The 21,423-nt window shown below is 41.4% G+C and overlaps 1 protein-coding gene across 1 annotated transcript; it reads right to left on the reverse strand.

Annotated features, from left to right (window-relative positions):
• Window positions 1-10,730: 10,730 nt before the first annotated feature.
• LOC145495581 (uncharacterized) lies at window positions 10,731-12,442 on the reverse strand. Its single transcript, XM_081475219.1, has 2 exons — window positions 11,398-12,442; window positions 10,731-11,252 (listed from the first exon to the last, which is right to left on the reverse strand). Exons 1-2 carry the CDS (start codon window positions 11,686-11,688, stop codon window positions 11,103-11,105), a joined length of 441 nt encoding a protein of 146 aa, XP_081331345.1. The 5' UTR covers window positions 11,689-12,442; the 3' UTR covers window positions 10,731-11,102.
• Between the last annotated feature and the right edge of the window lie 8,981 nt (window positions 12,443-21,423).

Genomic DNA, 21,423 nt, shown 5'->3' on the forward strand with positions numbered 1-21,423 from the left:
AGCTAGTCGGTGCAAGATCAGAGAGACAAAAACAGAGATGGCAAGATGAATACAGAAAGAAAGACAGAGAAGTTAAAAGTCAAGTTAGAATGGATGGACGACAGCAGACCGACGATATTGCAAATGAAGCTGAAAATGCTGCTGGGCAACACCACATAAAGACTCTGTATTCTCCGACTAAAGTGTTGAGTAACGATAGACCAAGGCAAAGCGCAGCAGTAAAGGACAAAAGCGGTAACATCCTTAATGCTAAAGAGAGCAAAACCAAGAGGTAGTATGAACACTTTAATGAGGTACTTAACTGAGAGAACCCTAGCAACCCGGTAAACATAGTTAAAATAGAACCTCCAGAAGAGATTGAAGAAATAGATACATCTGAACCCAGCAGAGCCGAAATAAAGGGGCTATAAAACACCTGCAAAAAGGAAAAACTCCAGGTATCGACATCATACAAACAGAGCTGCTCAAAGTTGACATTGACTTTGCCACCATAAAAGTCAAGCGATCATTGACATAGTGTGGAGAGAAGAAACACACCAGGGAAACGGAGGAAAGGGCTGATAGTCAAGCTTCCGAAGAAAACTAATCTGAAAGAATGTAAACACTGACAAAGGAATCACGTTGCTACCAGTCGTCAGCAAGATGATAGTGACCGAAAGGATTTGAGGCGGTGTCGAGTCGAAACTCAGGAAGGAGCAGGCTGGGTTAGGCGAGGTAGAGGAACTACTGAACAAATTGTTATACCTAGAAATATAATAGAACAGTCAATAGAGTGGCAGTCCCCATTGTACGTCACCTCGTGGACTTTGAAGAAGCATTCGATTCAGTCCACAGGGAAAGCCTGTGGCTGATTATGCAAAGCTATGGTATACCATCCAAGATGATCAGCATGGTGAAGGCAGTCTACAACGACTTTGAGTGCGCTGTAGTGGATGAAGAGGACACAACAGAGTGGTCTAAGATCAGGACGGGCGTGAAGCAGGAAAGCAATATGTCAGGTCTACTATTCATGCGAGTCGTTGACTGGGTATTGAGAAAGACACTGCAAGAGAGTAACACCGGAATAAGTTGGAAGATTGAAGATATCGATTCTGCAGATGATGCTGCCTTAATATCGTCAAGCAAACAGCACATTCAGATAAAGACCGATAAGCTGACCGACGAAGCGGGAAAGGTGGGATTGAAAGTCAATGTAGAGTTATGCAAGCGGAGTGCTAGGAATTAATTTTCGAAAAAATGATGCTGTGGAAGTTAATGGGCAAGGGATAGAGGGTGTTGACAAATTTGTGTATCAGGGAGCTACAGTTTCCAAGGAAGGTGGAGGCATGCAAGACATCCACAATAGAGTAGTCAAAGCCAGAGGGGTATTTATGAGATTGAGGAAGATCTGAAGCACTAACAGCATCACCGACGAACTCAAAATCAGGCTATATAAGACTCTGGTTAAACCAGTCTTGATGCATGGTTGCAAGACATGGAAGATGAACAAAATGTGACGAAAATAACGTCTTCCAAAACAGATGCCTTACACGAATACTTAAGATACACCGGCAGGACAGAATCACCAACAAACAAGTGATGGAAATGGCCAAGATTGAAAAACTTAGCGAGGATGTCAGAAGGAGAAGATGGAAGTTCATCAGACACATTATGATGAAAGGATATGACAATGGCTGGAGGACTGCAATGACGTGGACACCAGAAGTGCACCGGAGGCGCGCGGGGGGTAGAACGAGGACAACATGGAGGACAACGGCAGAGAAGGAGAGAAAATGAGCTGTATGGAGGAGCTAGAGCGAGGTTTCCACTGCAGCGGCCGACAGAGCTGGCTAGCGACAGAGTGTTGACACCTTATGCGCCACTTGGCGCGAAGAAGTTAGGTGAAGGCGAACAAATATTGGTGTGTTGACAGAAAGTTTAGCAGTACATTTTGCTCTTATTTGCAACCCCGTACAGAATATTTCTTTACCGTTACCAGCATATTTACTATCGTCATGATTTAACAAATAACATTTGCTCAGATATAGATGGAACAGAAGTTGATAGTTACCAGTATAATTGACGCCATCTCCAGTAAATCCATCCTTACAGCTACAGTTGAAGGATCCCTCAGTGTTATTACAGATTGCATGGAGGCCGCAGTTGTCTGTTTTGATAGCACACTCGTCGATATCTGAACAGAGATAGTAAATTAATATGCTTGGGCAACTGGAAAATAAACACTGGATTCTGGACCCAGCCTCAGCTATCAGTTAAAACCGATGAACTTTTATCAAATGAGCGACATTTTTGTAAGGTAGATCCGTCCAAACTGCTTTCACAGAAAGTGACTCTGAAAGTTGTGAAACAAATTTCCAGTCGTCCATTTCAACTATTCTGGTTTATGTACGTCTTGCAAATGTAGGGGTCACCCCACCCTCACAAAGTCAGTCACAGTCAGTCACGTGATATGTAGAAAATAAAACGGTTGGACAAGTCTATGTTTTGATCTTGCCTTATTCTTTTGTGGCAACGAGAGCCAACATTTGGCGAGCCTGCCAGGACTCGTCGCTCAGGGAAATTTACCTGAATGTAGCGACGAAAAGACACCTTCGTGGAGCTTTACGAAACATTTGAACGTGTTAGCTTTGTGGATAGCATTGCGTGTTATACCAGCGACTGCGGAAAGTTCACGCCAAGCCATATTTTGAATGGAAATGTACCCTGGCCTTGTGTTATTTCGTCGTAAAGTTTGTTTTGTGTGGAATTGCTGAGCTGACGAGCACGAGCGCAGTTGTTTTGGTTGTTCATCTTTGTAAATAAATTAAATGGCGGCGGAAAACGAAATCGAGGAGCTTCAACTGCAGCTTGAATCCAAAGTCTGTGGTCTTAGAGTGGATGCACTGGCGCAATTAGCAGAGCATTTACAAGTGGAGACGAAAGAGTTAGGGTGGTTGGCGCTCTCAAAGAGAATTCGTGAGAAAATAGAGCAAGATGTAAGCGAAGCGGATGACAAGAAAACGCTGTTGGTTGGTCTAATTGCATTTGTGGATGGAAAACCACCTCCGCTCGAAGATCACACAACAGAAGGTAAACAGGTGCAAGTAAAGGTTGAACCCCTTAACTCGACAGAAAAAGCTACTGGGAAAGCACAAGGTGCGGAAACAAAGGTAAATGTTGATTTTAGTAAGGTGCTTAGGCGGGAATTCAAGATCCATGGAGTTGTGGTGGGAGATAATTTTAAGGATGGTCTGTCATTTGTTAGTTTGGCGCGACAGATAGAATCGGGGATTAAGGCGGGCTACAAAGAGAGTGAGATTGAAGAGGCCGTTATTCGTGCAGTTAGTCCAAGCCTTAAACTGAGATCGTACTTGGAGATGATACAGGATCTGTCATTGTCTCGCTTTAGGCAGATTATGAAAGCTCATTTTAAGCAAAAGTCAGCAATGGAACTGTATCAGGAACTATCTGTCTTGCACCCGGAAGCAAGTGAATCTCCTCAAGATTTTCTTGTTCGAGCTTTAAACCTAAAACAGCAGATTATTTTTGTGTCAAACGCCACGGATGGTTCCATCAAGTACGAGCCTTCCCTTGTCCAAGCATTATTCCTCCATGTTATAGTGACGGGGTTACAAGATGAAACAGTTAGAGCTAAATTCCGCCCTTTACTGGAAGTAGCTTCTGTAACCGATGAACAACGTATGGAAAAGGTTAATCGGATTATGTCGGCAGAGGCAGAACACCAAAATAAGATGGGTGTGGCTGGCAGGAAAGGGGTAAGGGTTAACCAAGTTGAAACTGCCTCACCTCCAGGCAACCAAACCCAAACAAGTTCTAGTCAAACACCCCAGAGTGAGAGTAGTCAGCCCCAGAAAAAGGAGCCAAAGCCAAATACACTGGCGACAGAATTAGAAGCAGTGCAGTCAAATCTTGCCTCCTTGAAAGAAGTTTTTGATACAGTCAGTGCCCCAGTAGAGAGGAATTCCAGCCGTCCTTATACATCTGGTAACCAGTGACATTTTTGACAGTGTAATTCACGTAGGATAGCAGGTATAGACAACTGCGATCATTGCTTCAAATGTGGTTCAACAGATCATTTTGCAAGAGGATGTAGAAGGGTGTCGGGAAACGGACAGAGGCTGCGTCAGCGGGACAGGGTGTAGCCGGAGTGGATTCGTCCCACCATGTCTGCTAGTTTTGTGGAAGCAAAGAGGATACCTCCTCTTTCAAGCAATGCAGTAATTGTAAAGCTGTTAAATATTGTTCAAGGAAATGTCAACAGAAACACTGGAGACAACATAAGACACTTTGCCAAACCATATCCTCTTTGGAAGAGCGAAGGTGTAGAGAAGACAGAGAAAAGACAGGTGTCTTTGTGAGTCATTTGTCACCACAGGAGCATGCACGGGTAGTTCGTCTTGCGGGGCGTAAGTGTGCCGTAAAATACTTGCTCAATGGGCTAGAGACTGATGCCCTATGGGATACTGGAGCTCAAGTGTCAATTATTTCGCATAGTTGGTTATAGCACTGTCTTCCAGGGTGTGACATTCGGGACATAGCAGAGTTGTTGGGCATGGATGGGCTTGATTTGAAGGCACCAAATGGAGCTGACCTACCCTATGAGGGTTGGGTGGAACTGACTTTTAATCTTATTGAGGATGACTTTGACCACACCGTTAAAGTGCCGTTTTTGATTGCCAAGGATTCCTTGGATATGCCTTTTGTTGGATTTAATGTTATTGAAGAGATTACTAAGCTTTTTGAAAGTGGTTCTTCAGCTAGAGTTAATGGATTGTTTGTGGACGTGCTTACTTCAAGTTTGACTGGTGTCGAGGGAGGAAAGGTGGAGGCCCTTGTTCAGTTCATCACATCTGAGCCTGCAAAGGAATTGGCTACTGTAAAGTCAAGAAAGCAAGATACTGTAATTCCACGAGGACAGTCGGTTATTGTTTCATGTCGTGCTGCTGTAGGTACAGTTGGTAAGATACCGGTACTGTTTGAACTTGATCTAAACCAGTCTTGGCCTAGTGGTCTTGAGATACCTTGGACACAGGTGACTGTGGCAGGAGGTTCTACATGTAGGGTCGATATTCGCGTGGATAAACCAACAAAACACGACATCACCTTGAAAGGGAGAACAATTTTAGGACACCTTCAGCAAGTGAAGTCAGTCACCCCTCTTGAGGGGAAGTTGAAGGAGGAAAACTCACCCAGCGTACATGTAGAAGAATCTCCAAATGTTGACATGCCAGAACAATGTGTTAATGAAGGCAATAACACGACTTGTAAAGAACAGCCATGTAGTTACATTCCTGATATTGACACCGAAGACCTCACCGAGGAACAGCGTCTCATAGTAAGAAAAATGCTTGCAGAAGAAGCCGAGTCATTCTCAAAGACAGATGATGATGTTGGAAGGGCAGAGGAATTGCAAGTGGACATTAACCTCACTGATTCAGTACCAGTTCAGCGGAAGTATACTGCCATTCCCCGACCACTTTATGCAGAAGTCAAGCAGTATGTTGAGGACCTGTTAAATCGTGGGTGGATCCAAAAGTCAAAGTCAGCTTATTGATCTCCGGTTGTACGTGTTCGAAAAAAGGATAGGTCATTAAGACTGTGCATAGACTATAGACAGTTGAATTCAAAAACGATTCGCGACAGCCATCCTTTGCCCAGGGTGTAGGATGCTTTGGAAAGTCTTGGTGGGACTCAGTGGTTCTCCTTACTCGATCAAGGAAAGGCTTACCATCAAGGTTTTGTAAGTTCTGGAAGTAGACATAAGACAACTTTTGCCACGCCCTGGGAACTGTATGAATGGGTTCGCCTACCAATAGGCTTGAAAAATGCACCAGGAGAATTTCAACGCTTTATGGAACATCGCCTTGATGATTTGAGGGATGATAGCGGAGCTCCGGCGGCCCGAAGGGCCGCCAAGCGGAGCCCCATACTCATATAGGAAAGAAAAGGAAACCTATGAGTTGATTTTCTCATGGTTATCATAGCTAGCGGTATTGCTCGTGGGCGCGTACGACGACGACGACGACGACGGAGTCGCGCAACATGGCGGCCATACTCTGAATAATAGGTTTACAGAGACGTGCAGCCTTGGTTTACCGTGTACTTCTTTGATGCTGGACATCCATGTTATGATCAATTGACACCTGTCAAAACAAGGTATCCGCTGACCATTATCACGTGACCATATCGCGGGCTCAAGTTTACAGCTCATCGTGGTCGCGTGATTTTTTTTAAGTTGACCGCTGACCAAGTGCTGGTTTTTTATTGGATCGCGGGCTCATCTCAGTTTAACTTGTTGAAAACAGGGCAGGATATTTCGGAAGCCGGTTAACGCTAACCCAGGATTAAAAATTAACTGAATTATAACTTTTTCTTCTATACATATGTTTTTTCCTGCTTTGTTTTGTGTATATAGTGATTATTGAAACTCAAAACAGAAGGCCAAACAATATACAGAAAACCTCAACGCAAAGCTACAAAGCTCGAATCAAAATTCTACCTTTTCCTGGGTTAGCTTAATTTGGCGCTGAACAACCCGGCCTAGGAGCTACGCTTTTAGGCTGGCCTAAATTTATATATTATCTGTACACCTTATATTGATGACATCATTGTATTCAGCTAAACATTTGAGGATCATGTTGACCATATCCGGAAAGTGCTAAGACGGTTGCTTGAACATGGGGTTAAGCTTAAACCAAAGAAATGTAGACTCTTTAAGCGAGAAGTAAATTATCTTGGACAGATTGTGTCAGCAGCAGGCTACAGACTAGACCATTCCAATGTGGTGGTGGTTAGAACTCTGAAGGACAGTAAGCCTAGTACAGCTGGTGAAATGAGGAAGTTACTGGGGCTTCTTGAGTACTACCGCAGGTATATCCAGGACTTTGCTAGGATTGCACACCCACTCTTCCAGTTATTACAGGCAGTTTCTGAAGGTGTGGCCAAATCACACAAGAGCAAGCAACGTTCTGATCATGGTTCTGTACCATGTTCTCGACCAGTGGTGTGGACGGAACAGCATCAGAAAACTGTTGAAACATTGTTGGACCACCTTGTGTCTCCTCCAATTCTTGGCTATCCTGATTTCAGTAAGTCCTTTGTATTACATACTGATGCATCACAAGAGGGACTAGGAGCAGTCTTATACCAGAAACAGGATGGGAAAATGCGAGTTATTGGATATGGCTCACGATCACTAACCAAGGCGGAAAAGAACTATTTCCTCCATTCCGGGAAGCTTGAGTTCCTAGCTCTTAAGTGGGCTATATGCGAACATTTCAGAGACTACCTCCACCATGCCATGTACCTGACTTTATTGTCTATACTGAAAATAACCCCCTTCACGTAGGGGCCAAACCACCCCCCAAATGTTTCGTCAGTTCTTGGGTATTTTACATTATTTCGCATTACTTAAAAAGTATTGACTCTTTCTACACCAAACTTGGAGATCTATTGCCAATTATATTGACGTGAAAAATGTTAGTAAATGTCAAAGTTGTGACGTCACAGTAATGACATCATGTTTTTTGCCACTTTTGAAGTTTTTGATATGCATATTTTTTTTTACAATGTGTTCGAAAGAGGACATCAAGGGGAGTTGAAACCTGAAAAATTTTTGTCCATATCACAAACATTAAATGAAATATGGCGTTTTTAAATATGAAAAATAACTCTGCAAAATATGGGGTCCCCCCCTTGAGAAAAATCCCCAAATTGGAGCCGTTATTTTGTTCCAGCAAATGCAGCTATGTTGCACATATGATATGCTAGATGACTAAAGCAAAAATAAAGAAGAAAATCGGAATAAAAAATTATCCCTCTAGTGTTATTGCGTTAAAATAAGTTTTGTTACGTCATAGCCTGTGACATCACCCGTTTTTTTAATTACTGTTAATGCCATCCTAACAAAGCCGAAAATCAAATTTCTAAAACCATACGACTTTTGACAACATCAAGCGTTCTAGGTTTCTAGATTATTAACCTTCCTAGAAAAAAAACTGAAAAAAAATAAACCAGAGAGACTGACTTAAGAAGGACAGTATGGTTAAGCAAATTCCGGGGGGACAGCAAGAAAATATTTAATTTACCATATCTCAAAAAATAATCATCATAGCAAAAAACGGTTTCCTCAAGTCAAGGCCTTTCCAATGACATAATCTTTACATCAGATTTTACAAAAAATTATAGCACGTGTTGGTGACGTCATCAATTATGACATTTTGTCACAACTTCTAAATTAAAATAAACTGGAGAACAAAGAAAGCTCATCTGCCAAAATTGGTTCAGAAATATATAAACCAAGCAAATATAACCTTCATGAAACATTAGGGGGGTGGTTTGGCCCCTACGTGTTACTTATGTGCTGACCACTGCGAAATTGAATGCCACCCGTCACCGTTGGGTATCGGAGCTCGCAGATTTCTCTTTCACCATCAAGTATAGCCCAGGTCACTCCAATAAAGATGCAGATGCACTCTCAAGATTTCCAATGGACATTGATTCTTACATGAAACTGTGTATTGTGAATGTGTTCCAAGGTGAGATCAAGGCATGTTGTGTGGGAGTAGGAACACAAGGACGGCGACAGACAATTTGGGCGTCTGTAGTAAGCAATGATTCCAGCTTTTTGAACATGGAAGAAGTATCTCTTGGTCCAAGTATGGATGAAATTAGCAAAAGATCCCTTCTTGATACTCAGAAACAAGACCAGGTGATAGGAAGACTCCTAGCTTACATTCTTAAAAACAGGAAAATGGCCTAAGTCGTGGGAGATTAAACGTGAACTACCGGCCACAAAGGTGTTATTGAGGCAGCGACGCGAACTCTACTGTGATGGAGATGGCCTGTTTTTTAGATGGAGTGGATCCTACTCCCAGCTGGTACTACCTCAGAAGTTTCACACTATTGTCTTCAAAGAACTTCATCAGGAAATGGGACATTTAGGAGCCCCTCGTGTAGTCCAGTTGGCACGTGAGCGCTTCTACTGACCCAACATGTAAGATGACATCGCTCACTTTGTGACCAAAGTTTCCCCATGTCTTAAACAGTGACGGCCAAATTTGTCTACGCGAGCACCACTACACAGTGTGACTACCTCATATCCCTTTGAATTAGTGTCAATTGACTTTTTACATTTGCAGCAAAGTTCTGGCGGTTATGAGCGTATCTTAGTCGTCATTGACCATTTTACTCGTTTTGCACAAGCATATGCAACAAAGAATAAGTCAGCCAAGGCTGCAGCTGATCGCTTGTTTAATGACTTTGTACTACGGTTTGGTTTCCCAACAAAGATACTTCATGATCAAGGACGGGAGTTTGAGAATAAACTCTTTCACAGATTGGAAAAGCTTAGTGGCGTAAAACGTCTGCGAACAACACCGTACCACCCCCAAGGGAACGGGAAAGTAGAAAGGTTTAACAGAACACTGTTGCCTATGTTGAGAACTCTCCCAGAAAGCCAGAAACACAAGTGGAAGGACTTACTTAACAAAGTTGTCCATGCGTATAACTCCAGCAGAAGTGATGCCACTGGGTTTTCTCCCTTCTATTTATTGTTTGGACGCTCACCACGCCTCCCAGTTGACCTAATGTTCGGACTTTCACGTGAAGACAATCGTATGAATCATACAGAGTACAAAGAGAAATGGAAAGTTGCAATGAAAGATGCCTGTGAAATGGCCAGGCAGAATATCGATCTCCAAGTCATCAGAGGATGGAAACAAGCAATATGATCGAAAAGTACGGTTTTGCAGTTTACAGCCAGGTGACCGAGTGTTGGTACGTAACCTTTCAGAGCGCGGTGGTCCTGGGAAACTTAGGTCTCATTGGGAGCAAGAAGTACATCTCATAGTGGAGCAAAAGGGAGACCTACCTGTATTTGAAGTAACGCCAGAAGGCCGGAAAGGCAAATCAAGAATACTCCACAGAAATCTTCTCTTGCCTTGTGACTTCTTACAAAGTGATTTGTCACAACCTGTTCCTCGGCATACCCAGGAGAGGAGAAGATCAATCCCTGCTAACCAAGGAAGAGAGGTTCATCAGCATGGTAGTGACAGTGGAGATGAAGGGGAGTTACCTGGCCTCTCACCCACCGAGTTGGAAATGTTGTCAACAGCACAGCAGAAACAGACAATCGTGGACAAGAGCAAATAGATGGTGCCCAAGAATATTTGTTGCCTGACGATATGCAGGATTTGTCAGAACATGGTGATGACATGACAGTGACAGAAGACTATTCTCCATCTGACTCTGAAACAGAACAGGAACCCTTACTACCACAAGAGCCAGCAGGATCTCATTATCCTGTGCGAAACCGCCGTCCACCAAATATTCTTCGTTATGATCATTTTGGAAATCCAAGTTACCATCCAATTACTTTGAGTACTCCAGCGACAACTGCCAGTGTTTCCGTGTCTTCACCATGGCTTCCTGCGACACCTTACGGCACCTTAGCAATGCACAATCATTGGGTGATACCTTATCATACACCATTGTACTTAGCCTCTGTACCATTTGTGTCCTCAAACATTTACCAGCGTGTGCAACCAATGGCTGTTTAAGAAAACTTCAAGATTGTCTACGTTAGAGGCTTGAACTCATTGAACTTTATTGGACTTGATTGAACTATTAACACATTGGTATCATGTTTTGTCTCTCGAAGAAAAACAGAGACTCGTTCAGTGATAAATTGTTAAGCAATTTAGAAACCGTGCAAGAACACTGTCGTCGGTAATTAGTCATTATTTGTTATCTTATCAGCAGGTAGGTTTCGAGTGAGAAGGCCTAAACGCCCTTCAAAGTAGTTTTTTTCGCTAGGATGTAGGAGGCTATAGCAATGCGTTCCAATGTCCAGGTGGACATCTCATTTTAGAGGGGGAGTGTGTAGGGGTCACCCCATCCCCACACAGTCAGTCACAGTCAGTCACGTGGTATGTAGAAACTAGTCGACCACGAGATCGAGAGACCGAAAAGAAAATAAAACGGTTGGACTAGTCTATGTTTTGATCTTGCCTTACTCTTTTGTGGCAACGATGGCAAATACAATGAAAGTCTCAGAAATTACCGTCATGATAAAGTCACAGTGTTTATAGAGTTTGCTTGAATTAACAAACGCAACCGTGAGCTCTGTTAGCCTTACCTTTTTCGCATTGTTCCCCCGTGTAACCAGCTCGGCACTTACAGAGATACTGTTTATCTGTATATCCGCTCAGACAAATTGAATCATGAAGGCATGGGTTACTGAAGCACGGGTTCTGATGAGAACAAGGTACTCCTCTTCAGTTTGTTTCTTTTTCAGAACTGTTTATGTTTATATCTAAAATTTGCTTACGTATCTAAGGTCAAAATTCAAACAAAAAAACACGAAAATATATCTTCTACTCGGAGTAATTTTATCACCTCATTGCCTATGTACAGAAAGCCTTCCCGCTTTTTAAGATCTTCAGGGTGTTTCGAATGGTCTGAATCGCTAAGCTCGCAAATAAACTTCTCGTCAGTTGGTGGGCCGATGTTGACGGATACACACACGGGGTCCATTATACATCGATGAGTACAGGCACTACGCACTGATGGCCCCAGGTAAATAGAGAGATTAAATCTCTTTATCACGTGAAATTGAAGAGCATATCCATCAATCCTGGTGGAGAATTTAAGACGACGGCAGAGACCTGCAAATAATAAGGAAGACATTCTTATCAACAAGAACAATAAGATGAGGACATCACGTCTTCTATTCACATTCGACGTACTTAATCTTTCAAAAACAAGAAAGTAACTATATACAAACGGTATAAAAGCTGTAAAACGCGGTAGTTCGAAATATATTTCGCCCTTTAACCCTTGTCAGTTGTCCGCCATATCGATCTTGACTTAAACTTTTTAAAATTTCTATTCGTATATTATAACATTTACTTTTTCTTTTAATTCTAATTTATGTGGAATACTTGTAAATAAGCTGGTGTGTCATTCCATCATTTGATGTTACACTTGAATAGCAAAGCTTATAACACAATAAACGTGTATTGCATTGTTGCATTCTCGTCCTCGGAGGTCGCGTTCCTTTTGATCAGCAGCAAGAATCGCGATCTCTGGCCGGACCCGATTTTCTGAGCACGCGCAGAGAATCGTTTCGTATTCTCAGCCAATTACATTTGTCAGACTTGACTCTGAACCGGGCCAGAGGTCGCAATTCTTGGTGCTGACTAAAAGGAGCGCAGCCTCTGGGGACGAGAATGAGACTGTTGTTGATATTTTGAATATGGCGCAGGACTAGCGAGGTTCCAAGAGAGAGATATATTTCGAACTACTGCGTTTTTCCGCTTTCCTACAGTTTGCATATATTTACTTTTTTATTTTTGAAAGATTAAGTGGTCAAATGTCCATAGAAGACGTGATGTCTTCTTCTTCTTCTTCCTCCTCCTCCTCTTCTTCTTCTTCTTCTTCTTCTTCTCGTTAATCCAACACATTCCTGGCCTCGCCAAGTCAAATTTCGAATTCAGTAACATAAGGCGCTTTTCAGTTTGAGCGTTGTTAAACCAAAACCTAAATGTAGCCGATGCTAAGCGCACGAAAACGTGTATGGCGAGGCACGATTGGTTTTGGTGCACCGACCAAGGCCGGCACATAACGCGTTTATGTTTTTTTTTCTCTACGTCATTGCTTTGAAAGCAACTTTTGTGTGGAGTTTTAAATAGAGCCATTCAGTTCAAATCTGGCGTAAGCGTGCATTTGACTTTTCGGACACCGATAAAAAAGCTTGAAAAGTTGCCAAAGTGTAGAATGTTTACATTTTACGTTGTTTTACGATGCAACAAAAAGCTTGAAAAGCTGCCAAAGTTGGAAATTTCTGAGCGGTTTGTATTCGGAGTTCGGATGGGAAAATCCCGACGGCTGGAGGGCGCGCGATTAGCCAATCAGATTCTAGAATTTAGGATTCCGGACCACTGAGAAGCTGGAGAAAAAATAATAACCTCTTACTAACCGAGCGCGAGAGTCGTACTGGAGAATATTGGCCCGAGGTCGTGGCAGTACGGACCGAGCGCAGCGAGGTTCGTACAAAAATCGCCGAGGGCCAATAAACCCCAGTACGGCTCGAGCTAGCTAGGTTAGTGAATAGTTTATTATATGGCTTTTGGGCCATGCTTTTTTGTTTCTGTTAGAAGGCACTTCCGGTCACTTGAATTCAAAGGGCTTTCGCCGTAACTTGATTTTGATGACGCGAGCAACTCAGAAAGAACAAGCTACCACGAGTTTGAAAACAAATTTATTAAACGTAGATCACGTTGAATATAAGCAGGACTCTAGGCGATTTTATAAACAAACAGAGAAGTGCAAACACGCCGAATTCTCCCCCTTCTTCGTTTTCGTCAGTTTGTTCACTTCCTTTCCCGTGCTCGTGACGATTTTTCAAACTCATTCGCCTTGAGTATATTGGATGGATATTCTTTCTCAGTTAAGTATCGCTGTATGGTGCGCTGGACATTGTTGTCAGCTAATACTCTTTTCCATTTTTTCTGCGTGTGTTCAGGAAAAATTTTAACAAAAGGTGGTCAAACCCCGACGTAGGTAGTCTTTCAATTCTTTATATATATATATTCGTCTTCCTCGTCCATGTTAAAAGCTTTGTAAAATAGCAGTCTTTTAGGTAGTTTCTCTGGGAAGAATGAGAGTATTTACCCGTTTTCTTTTCGTAGTTTTAGGTTGCCAAATAAAACTATCAAAGATTGATTATCCTTCCCTGTTTCCTGTTTGATCTTCGCGCATGATCAATAATAAAGAGTCGCTGACTGGAAATATCGAGAATGGCTGGCCTGGTTAGAAAAATCGAAAATCCTGAAACTTTGTCAAAAGAACGCTTTTAGGGAGCCACCTTCGAAAATATTATTCCGATTTTCTTAGAATTTAAAGTCTTCGAGAAATTCGCAAAAAACGAAAATATAGCTCTTTGCCTCATTAAATATGCAAACAATATCTGGAAAATTGACAAAGTTCTCGGTATTCGCATTGAAACAATTTACAAAACTAGAACTCGGGGTAAACTTAGCATAAGAGATTTACTTTTCTTCTACCTAACAATAGGAAGTTTTAAACTTTTCAAGCATTTTGAAGGATTCCGTCGACCGTTGAAGAATTGCCTTCTAAAGCCCCCATGAAAACGGCAAAAATTGCGTAGTTTTACGGGCTTAAAACGCATCTTGGTATGTCCGATATGGAGCTAAAACAAGTACTGTGCAAAAGAGTGTCGTTTCTACTATAATAATGTGGAAAAAAATTTCCAAGCAATCGAGGTTCACACAGGTAAAATGTAAAAGTTCGCGACAGTCTCTTCTATATTTGCACAATGCGGTATGTTCAAAGAACTCTAATGTTGAGCAGTCTGTTTTTGTTCCATTTGTGGTCCATGCTTTGTGGGAAATATACAAAAAGAGAGTTGATCCATGTCGTTATTACAACATTATTTCGTTATTTCACGCAAAGTACATAAAACTACAGAAAAAAGCCCAAAATATAAGTTCAAAGTCACATAGACTAAACACGCTACATGTATTACGTGACGCCAGTCACGTAAGATATATTTTCAGTTAGCTCCAATTGGAATTCCTCGATTATTGAGGTTTAGACACTTGCTTATAATAAAGACATATCAGGGTTTGTCTTTCCCGTTTATATACACTCGATTAGTCTGCAAATATTCGAAAGGAGACTGGTCTTTTAAAGTAAATTTTAACATGTGTCTCGATTTTGATCTTGATGGAAAACGAATTAATTAAATACACGAAATGAAATTAAACGAAGAGGTTTTATTAACGTGATCCAGCCAGACCAAGGAAGCAAGTTTTCTTGAAAAATAGAGTAGGACTGTTTGAAATCGATCCCGCGATCTGACCTCGGTTGGAATTCGGCCTAGTCCAAACGTCGCGTTTCTGCCGTTCCGACCTCAAATAAATTTGTCCCGACAGTGGTAATCACAAGAGAACAGCGGTGATTCCAAACGTCGAGTTCAGTCGATCAGAAGATCGGAAGACGCTTGCTTTGCTGAAGGCCACCTTAAATGCTACAAGTATTAGCAACGGCAGCTGATGCAGCAGGCTATGAATTCAGTTCGGCACGGTACGTAAGAGCACGCCGAAGCCAAGTCGCGCTACACGGTATGCAAACTTTATTCATTCTCCCCCCGGGGGGGGGGGGGGGAAGAGACGCATATGAAAATAACGGGGGTGCTCGTCGTACATGTTAGGGGTTAATTTTCAAAAAGTCCACCGCGAGAGCTTTTGCGGTACCTTTTACGGGAATTGAGCCGAAAAATATGACAGGGGATAATGTGTTATGTAAACGGTTGTCAGTTTAACCATCGATTTTCCCTCTTTCTTTATTATTTGGAAACTATTAAGGCTAAGTAATTGAAGACACCAACAACGACAAAAAACACCGTTAGAAATATATCGAGTAGTCATTCTATGAAGAGACTTTTCAATTTTCCTCAATTATGCAAAAAAGTTCACTTAGCCTTAAAAACGTTTGTGTTTGCTGGCGCGCGTTCTTACTGCCCAGATTTTTTGTTGCAAATACTGATTGAAGAAGACCAAGAGTTAATCAAAGTATTTATTTCGACCCGATATTAGGCATACTAAAACGCCTTTTAAGCCCGTAAAATTACGCAATTTTTGCCGTTTCCGTAGGGGCTTGAATTCTTCGACAGTCGACGGAACCCCTCAAAATTTAATTAATACAAAGCTTTCAATATGCTTAGTTTATCCGGTGTTCTAATCTTATTTCAATGCGAATACCGAGAAGTTCGACTCAAGCGCGGTAGTAGCACAACGTTTGAAACCATGCATGCACTCAGTTCGGTAGGCTGAATTAAAGTCGGCGCGACTACTTATAGCACGGCAGGCCTAATGCCCTTCCGCACGACTTGCGGAACGCGACTTGGCTTCGAACGGCGTACTCTTGCCATGCACGTGCCGAACTGAACCAGGGACGGCGGAGCCGGGGTGGGGGCTTAAGCCCCTCCCCCTCCCCCCTCCCCTCCACTTTTTACCACAATGACAGTTTATTTTGTTTTAGTATGAGGTACAAATGAAGAAATAAAGCAGAAGGAAAAGAAAACGAAAGAGTTTGGTTGACTACAGATTTACAAAGAATTTACAAAGGTACCACCTCGCACCAAATCTGTAGGAAGCTTTTCATGTTTACATAGCTTCAACCTTTCCGCAGCGTGCACTTCCTTCCCAAACACGGGGGGAGGGGGAGGGGGGGAGACTTGTGTGAAAGCGCAGGTCAGTCAGTACTAAGGCCGTGATATGTGACGTAGGGCTGAGAAAGATGTATCAAGCTCAAAAAGATGTATCAAGCCCCCCCCCCCCCCCACCTCCTTCCGTCACTTGAAAAAGACTCCGCCATCCCTGTGAATTCATATCCTGCTGCATCAGCTGCATTTGCTTTCTAGCATTTAAAAAGGTCTTCAGCAAAGCAAACTTCTTCCCATCTTCTGCGCGAATGAATTAAATTCGACGTTTGAATCTTTCATAGCTTTCTGTCATGCCACTGCCGGGCCAAATTTATTTGAGTTCGGCACGACAGAGGCACGACGTTTGGAATAGGCCGAATTCCAACCGAGGTCAGATCGCGGGATAGACAGCAAACAGTCTTACTCTATTTTTCAAGAAAACCTGCTTCCTTGGTCTAGCTGGATCACGTTAATAAAACCTCTTCGTTTCATTTTTTTTTTTTTTTTTAGTGCATCTAAATAATCCGTTTTTCATCAAGATCAAAATCGACACACAATGGTTAAAAAATACTTTAAAAGACCAGTCTCCTTTCGAATATTTGCAGACTAATGGAGTGTGTATAGACAGGAAAGACAAACCCCTATATGCTTCTATTATAAGCAAGTGTCTAAACCTCAACAATCGAGGAATTCCAATTGGAGCTAACTGTAAATATATCTTACGTGACGCCAGTCACGTAATACATGTAGCGTGTTTAGTCTATGTGACTTTGAACTTATATTTTGGGCTTTTTATGTAGTTTTATGTACCTTGCGTGAAATAACGAAACAATGTTGTAATAACGACATGGATCAACTCTCTTTCTGTATATTTCCCACAAAGCATGGACCACAAAATAATGGGACAAAAACAGACTGCTCAGCAATAGATTTCTTTGAACATACCGCATTATGCAAATATAGAAGAGACTGTCGCGAACTTTTACATTTTACCTGTGTGAACCTCGATTGCCTAGAAATTTTTTTTCCATATTATTATAGTAGAAACGACACTCTTTTGCACAGTACTTGTTTTAGCTCCATATCGGACATACCAAGATGCGTTTTAAGCCCGTAAAACTACGCAATTTTTGCCATTTTCATAGGGGCTTTAGAAGGCAATTCTTCAACGGTCGACGGAATCCTTCAGAATGCTTGAAAAGTTTAAAACTTCCTATTGTTAGGTAGAAGAAAAGTAAATCTCTTATGTTAAGTTTACCCCGAGTTCTAGTTTTGTAAATTGTTTCAACGCGAATACCGAGAACTTTGTCAATTTTCTAGATATTGTTTGCATATTTAATGAGGCAAAAAGCTATATTTCCGTTTTTTGCGAATTTCTCGAAGCCTTTAAATTCTAAGAAAATAGGAATAATAATTTCGAAGGTGGCTCCCTAAAAGCGTTCTTTAGGCAAAGTTTCAGGATTTTCGATTTTTCTAACCTGGCCAGCCATTCTCGATATCTTCACTCAGTGACTCTTAAAACTGCAGCTGAAAGAAACGCTTTCGCTCAATCCAGCTGGTAAAAGAGCCACCAAGTATTTACTCTCTAAAAGATGGTGTCTTCTGAGTAAAATCAAATACGTACCATCCACACCAAGTCTAAAATAAATCTTCGCTGAGGCTAGCCCAATTTCACAAACCTTCCTCCACGACATTGCGAAAGTCACGCACGAGTTATTCCTGGAATCATTCAAGCGAACTTGATACACTTGTCAATCAAGATGACCACGCCGCATCAATCAGGAGCCCCGTTCGTGGGCGAACGGGTTTTTCAAAGTCGAAGGGTTTGCTAGTCTCCTCCGCAGCCGTTTTTAGACTAGGGGTCTGTTTGCAAGCGTTTCCTCTCTCACCCCACTACCCCCTGCTTTGCTGAGTTTTTGTTCTCGCTCCAATTTACGCGCGGCCAGAATGCGGATAAGCTCTTTGTACGGGAACGCTTGCTACGCAGGCTAAGCTTAAGAAATAAAACCAGATCTTCGAGTTGCAACAACGTTTGAGCTAATGGTTCGATTAAAGAGTGTTTTTTTTTACCGTAGATATATTGTAGAGACTGAGAACAATTGTTGGAGAAAACGTAATTATGTACAATGCATACACAAATTATATTTTAAAAACTCGGAAAACCCAAGTTGTATATCAAAATTTTCTTTACTTGCTCTCGGGAACGTTCGGGTCCAAGTTTCGCCTGCGCAGAACAAATTTAGCAAACTTTTTCCCTTCATTTTAAGGCGATGTTTTGGTAAAGGATTTCGCTGTTACTAAAACTAGCTATCTAGTTAGTTGAAGAGCTATTCTGAGTGAAACCACTCGGCTTATCTAGCTGAAATGGGATTTTACTTACCATAGTGGTCAGCAGCCGTGACGCGGTGTAGCCAGCCTCCAAATACAAACAGAAGACTAAGCGAAGGGAGAGGGAAACCCATCGTCCCTTAAAAGCTTGTCAGGACAGTCAAATCGCTAATTTGCAGAGAACAGCTCGACAGGCTCACCAAGGGCGTCAGATGATATGCCGAGCGCCAACATTGATTGACTCATCCCTCACATCATATTTTATTTATACCTTGAATGGTTAATGATTATTATTCTTTCTGTTTCTTCTGGTAGTAATCAATTAATCTATCTTAGCTTATATTAAACTCTTATTCTGCTGGCCGTCAGACCAGGCATGGCATCAAAACTGCATGCTGTACTCGCACGCTAAAGCAAAATTTATAAAGAAAAGGAATACTGCACAAGGAGTACATCACTTTTTTATAAGAATATTGTTTTTCTAGCCGAGGCTGAATAATCTTATTTCCTGCCGATTTTAAGCTAAAAATATCATTGTGAAGATTCTTAGCTTACAGCCCGTGACTTTGCCGGTTTTTTTTTTTTTTAAACTCCTGCAGGCGTTAAAGTCTGATGACGCACATAACCCCTTGTATTCTTTTCAAAATATCAGCCTCGGGCTTATTCTAAAAAAGTTATTCTTAAAATTTCGCAAGTTACAGCCTCGATATTCTCATAAATTATATCTTTATAAAAAAGAAAGAAAGAAAGTATTAAATTTGTAAAGAGCTAAACGCCTCACACAACAGGAATGCTTTCCTTCTGAGGAAAATTGAATTTTTTAGGCCATATATATTATCTTTTATTGAAATTTTAAAAATATTTTGCTCCAGCAGTCTAGAGTAAATTACATAACAAAGAAAGTTCAACGGATACGAAGCAATTTCAATTCTTTTTTAGCGTTTGTGCAACAAATGATCCAAAAATAAATAGCAACATTCAAGTAGCGGCTTCTCTCACAACTTTTCTGTTGTTCAAAGTTTTTGAGTGTTGCTAAGATATTTAGAAGCCATGCAGTTCCATTAGGTAAATATTGTTTCAACTAATACATAATGTCTAAATTAATCGCTTTTTGTTCATTTGTCCTTTGTAAAGGTGATCTTTACTCATCTAGTTGTCGCAGGTGATAACAGTGGGAGATTTCCCGTAATTACGAATTTAAGAGTTCTTAAAAGACACCTGAAAGTTTGCTTAATTATTGAAAGGCGATGTTGTGTCTAATGTTGGACAGCGATAAGGCACTTTAGCTTTGCAACAAGTTCCGCTATGCCGCAGGAAAGCTAAAAAGCTGAGAAAACTTTATTTTATCCTATTTATTTTTCACCAAAAGCGAGAATTGAATCTAAAGAGTCTCGATTCTTTTTTAACACCAGAATTGGGAGGAACAAGAAATATAAGTGATAAAAATCGACGTTTCGGTGCATCTTGCGCCATTATCAAGGTTACGTAATTAAAGATAAAAAGCGGTACACTGCTGTTCCGACCAATTTCTTAGCACGCTTCAGAGTAATCAAGAAATCCACGAACAAATTTGACTGCCTTGTTAATTAAATGCTTTGTATTCAAGATCTTAAAGCAGCACTGAATGTACAGTCTGACTCTCTTCGTGCTAAAGTATTCATGTAATTAGCTTGACACTCTCTTATGCAAATTCGCTTCAACTTAGCCTCTTCACAAACCGCTTTTTATCTTTAATTATGTTACCTTGATAATGGCGCAAGATGCACCGAAACGTCGGTTTTTATCACTTATATTTCTTGTTTCATGTATTTCCAAATCGTCTCTTATAAGAGAATTGGGAGCAATCTGTAATTGTAGTTTTTCTTGCCTGGGCAGTAATTAAAATAAAAAAAGATTACAATGCTGATCTTTGAGAGACATTCAGATGCTTTCAAACCTGGTGATGCATGTATGTTATTGAACTAGGGTCCGTACTGGAGAAATATTGATAGAATTTTCTTTTCGATATTTTTGTCTTTTACAAACTGGCTCTCAATCTTATGGTGTGTTTTGATAAAGCGTTAAAGCAGAACCTACAGCAAATAAAATACTCGCTGCAGAGGGCTTCATCAACTTCAAGTAATAAATAACTCTGCGTTTTACTGGCCCCTAGCTCAACAGTCTCAAAATATATCGGCTTACAACTTCCGGTGGCGGGGGGGAGGGGAGCCTAGGGCTTTCCACAAGTTGGCAACTTCTTCCGTTTCGTTCAACTTTTTTCGGCGTTTCGAGCTACTTTTTGCGTTCTGAGCAATTTCTAGTTTTCTACCAATTCTGAGAAATCGGAGCAGCTTTCATTGCTTAAGTTGGCCTTGATTCCATATTTCACAATGTTTTAGTAAACAATTTATGAATTTCCTGTGAAACTAGAGCCAGATGCCCCTTCCGGCTGGGGCAGATATGAGTGCAACTGATGTATGCAGCCGAGCTTCTGGGTCAGCGGGTGTTTCTTAAAGAAAATTCAAAATGGCGGAAAAAGACTCACAATCGACTCGAGTGTCTCAGGTTAAGAATGTCTGCATGATTTAAAATATTAATACTGATGCGTATCTTTACTCATACATTTTTTTGGTTTTAATTAAGGACAAAGTTGTTTAGCTACAAAATTGCACAAAATGCTTAGAAATCTTACTTTTGTTGTACAATTTGCACATTTTCGGATCAGACCAAATAAAGCACAGGACGAAATATCAAGAATCCGTAAACGGAAACGTGGTACAAATATGTGAAACCGTTGCGGAAACACGACGGTTAACACGCGTTTCCGCTGGCGGTTTGGTGGCGTTTACTCGTGTTTCCGTTGCTGCGGTCACAGCGGAACCGTACCA

This window comes from Orbicella franksi, chromosome 8, assembly GCF_964199315.1.
Source record: "Orbicella franksi chromosome 8, jaOrbFran1.1, whole genome shotgun sequence".
Lineage (NCBI taxonomy): Eukaryota > Metazoa > Cnidaria > Anthozoa > Scleractinia > Merulinidae > Orbicella > Orbicella franksi.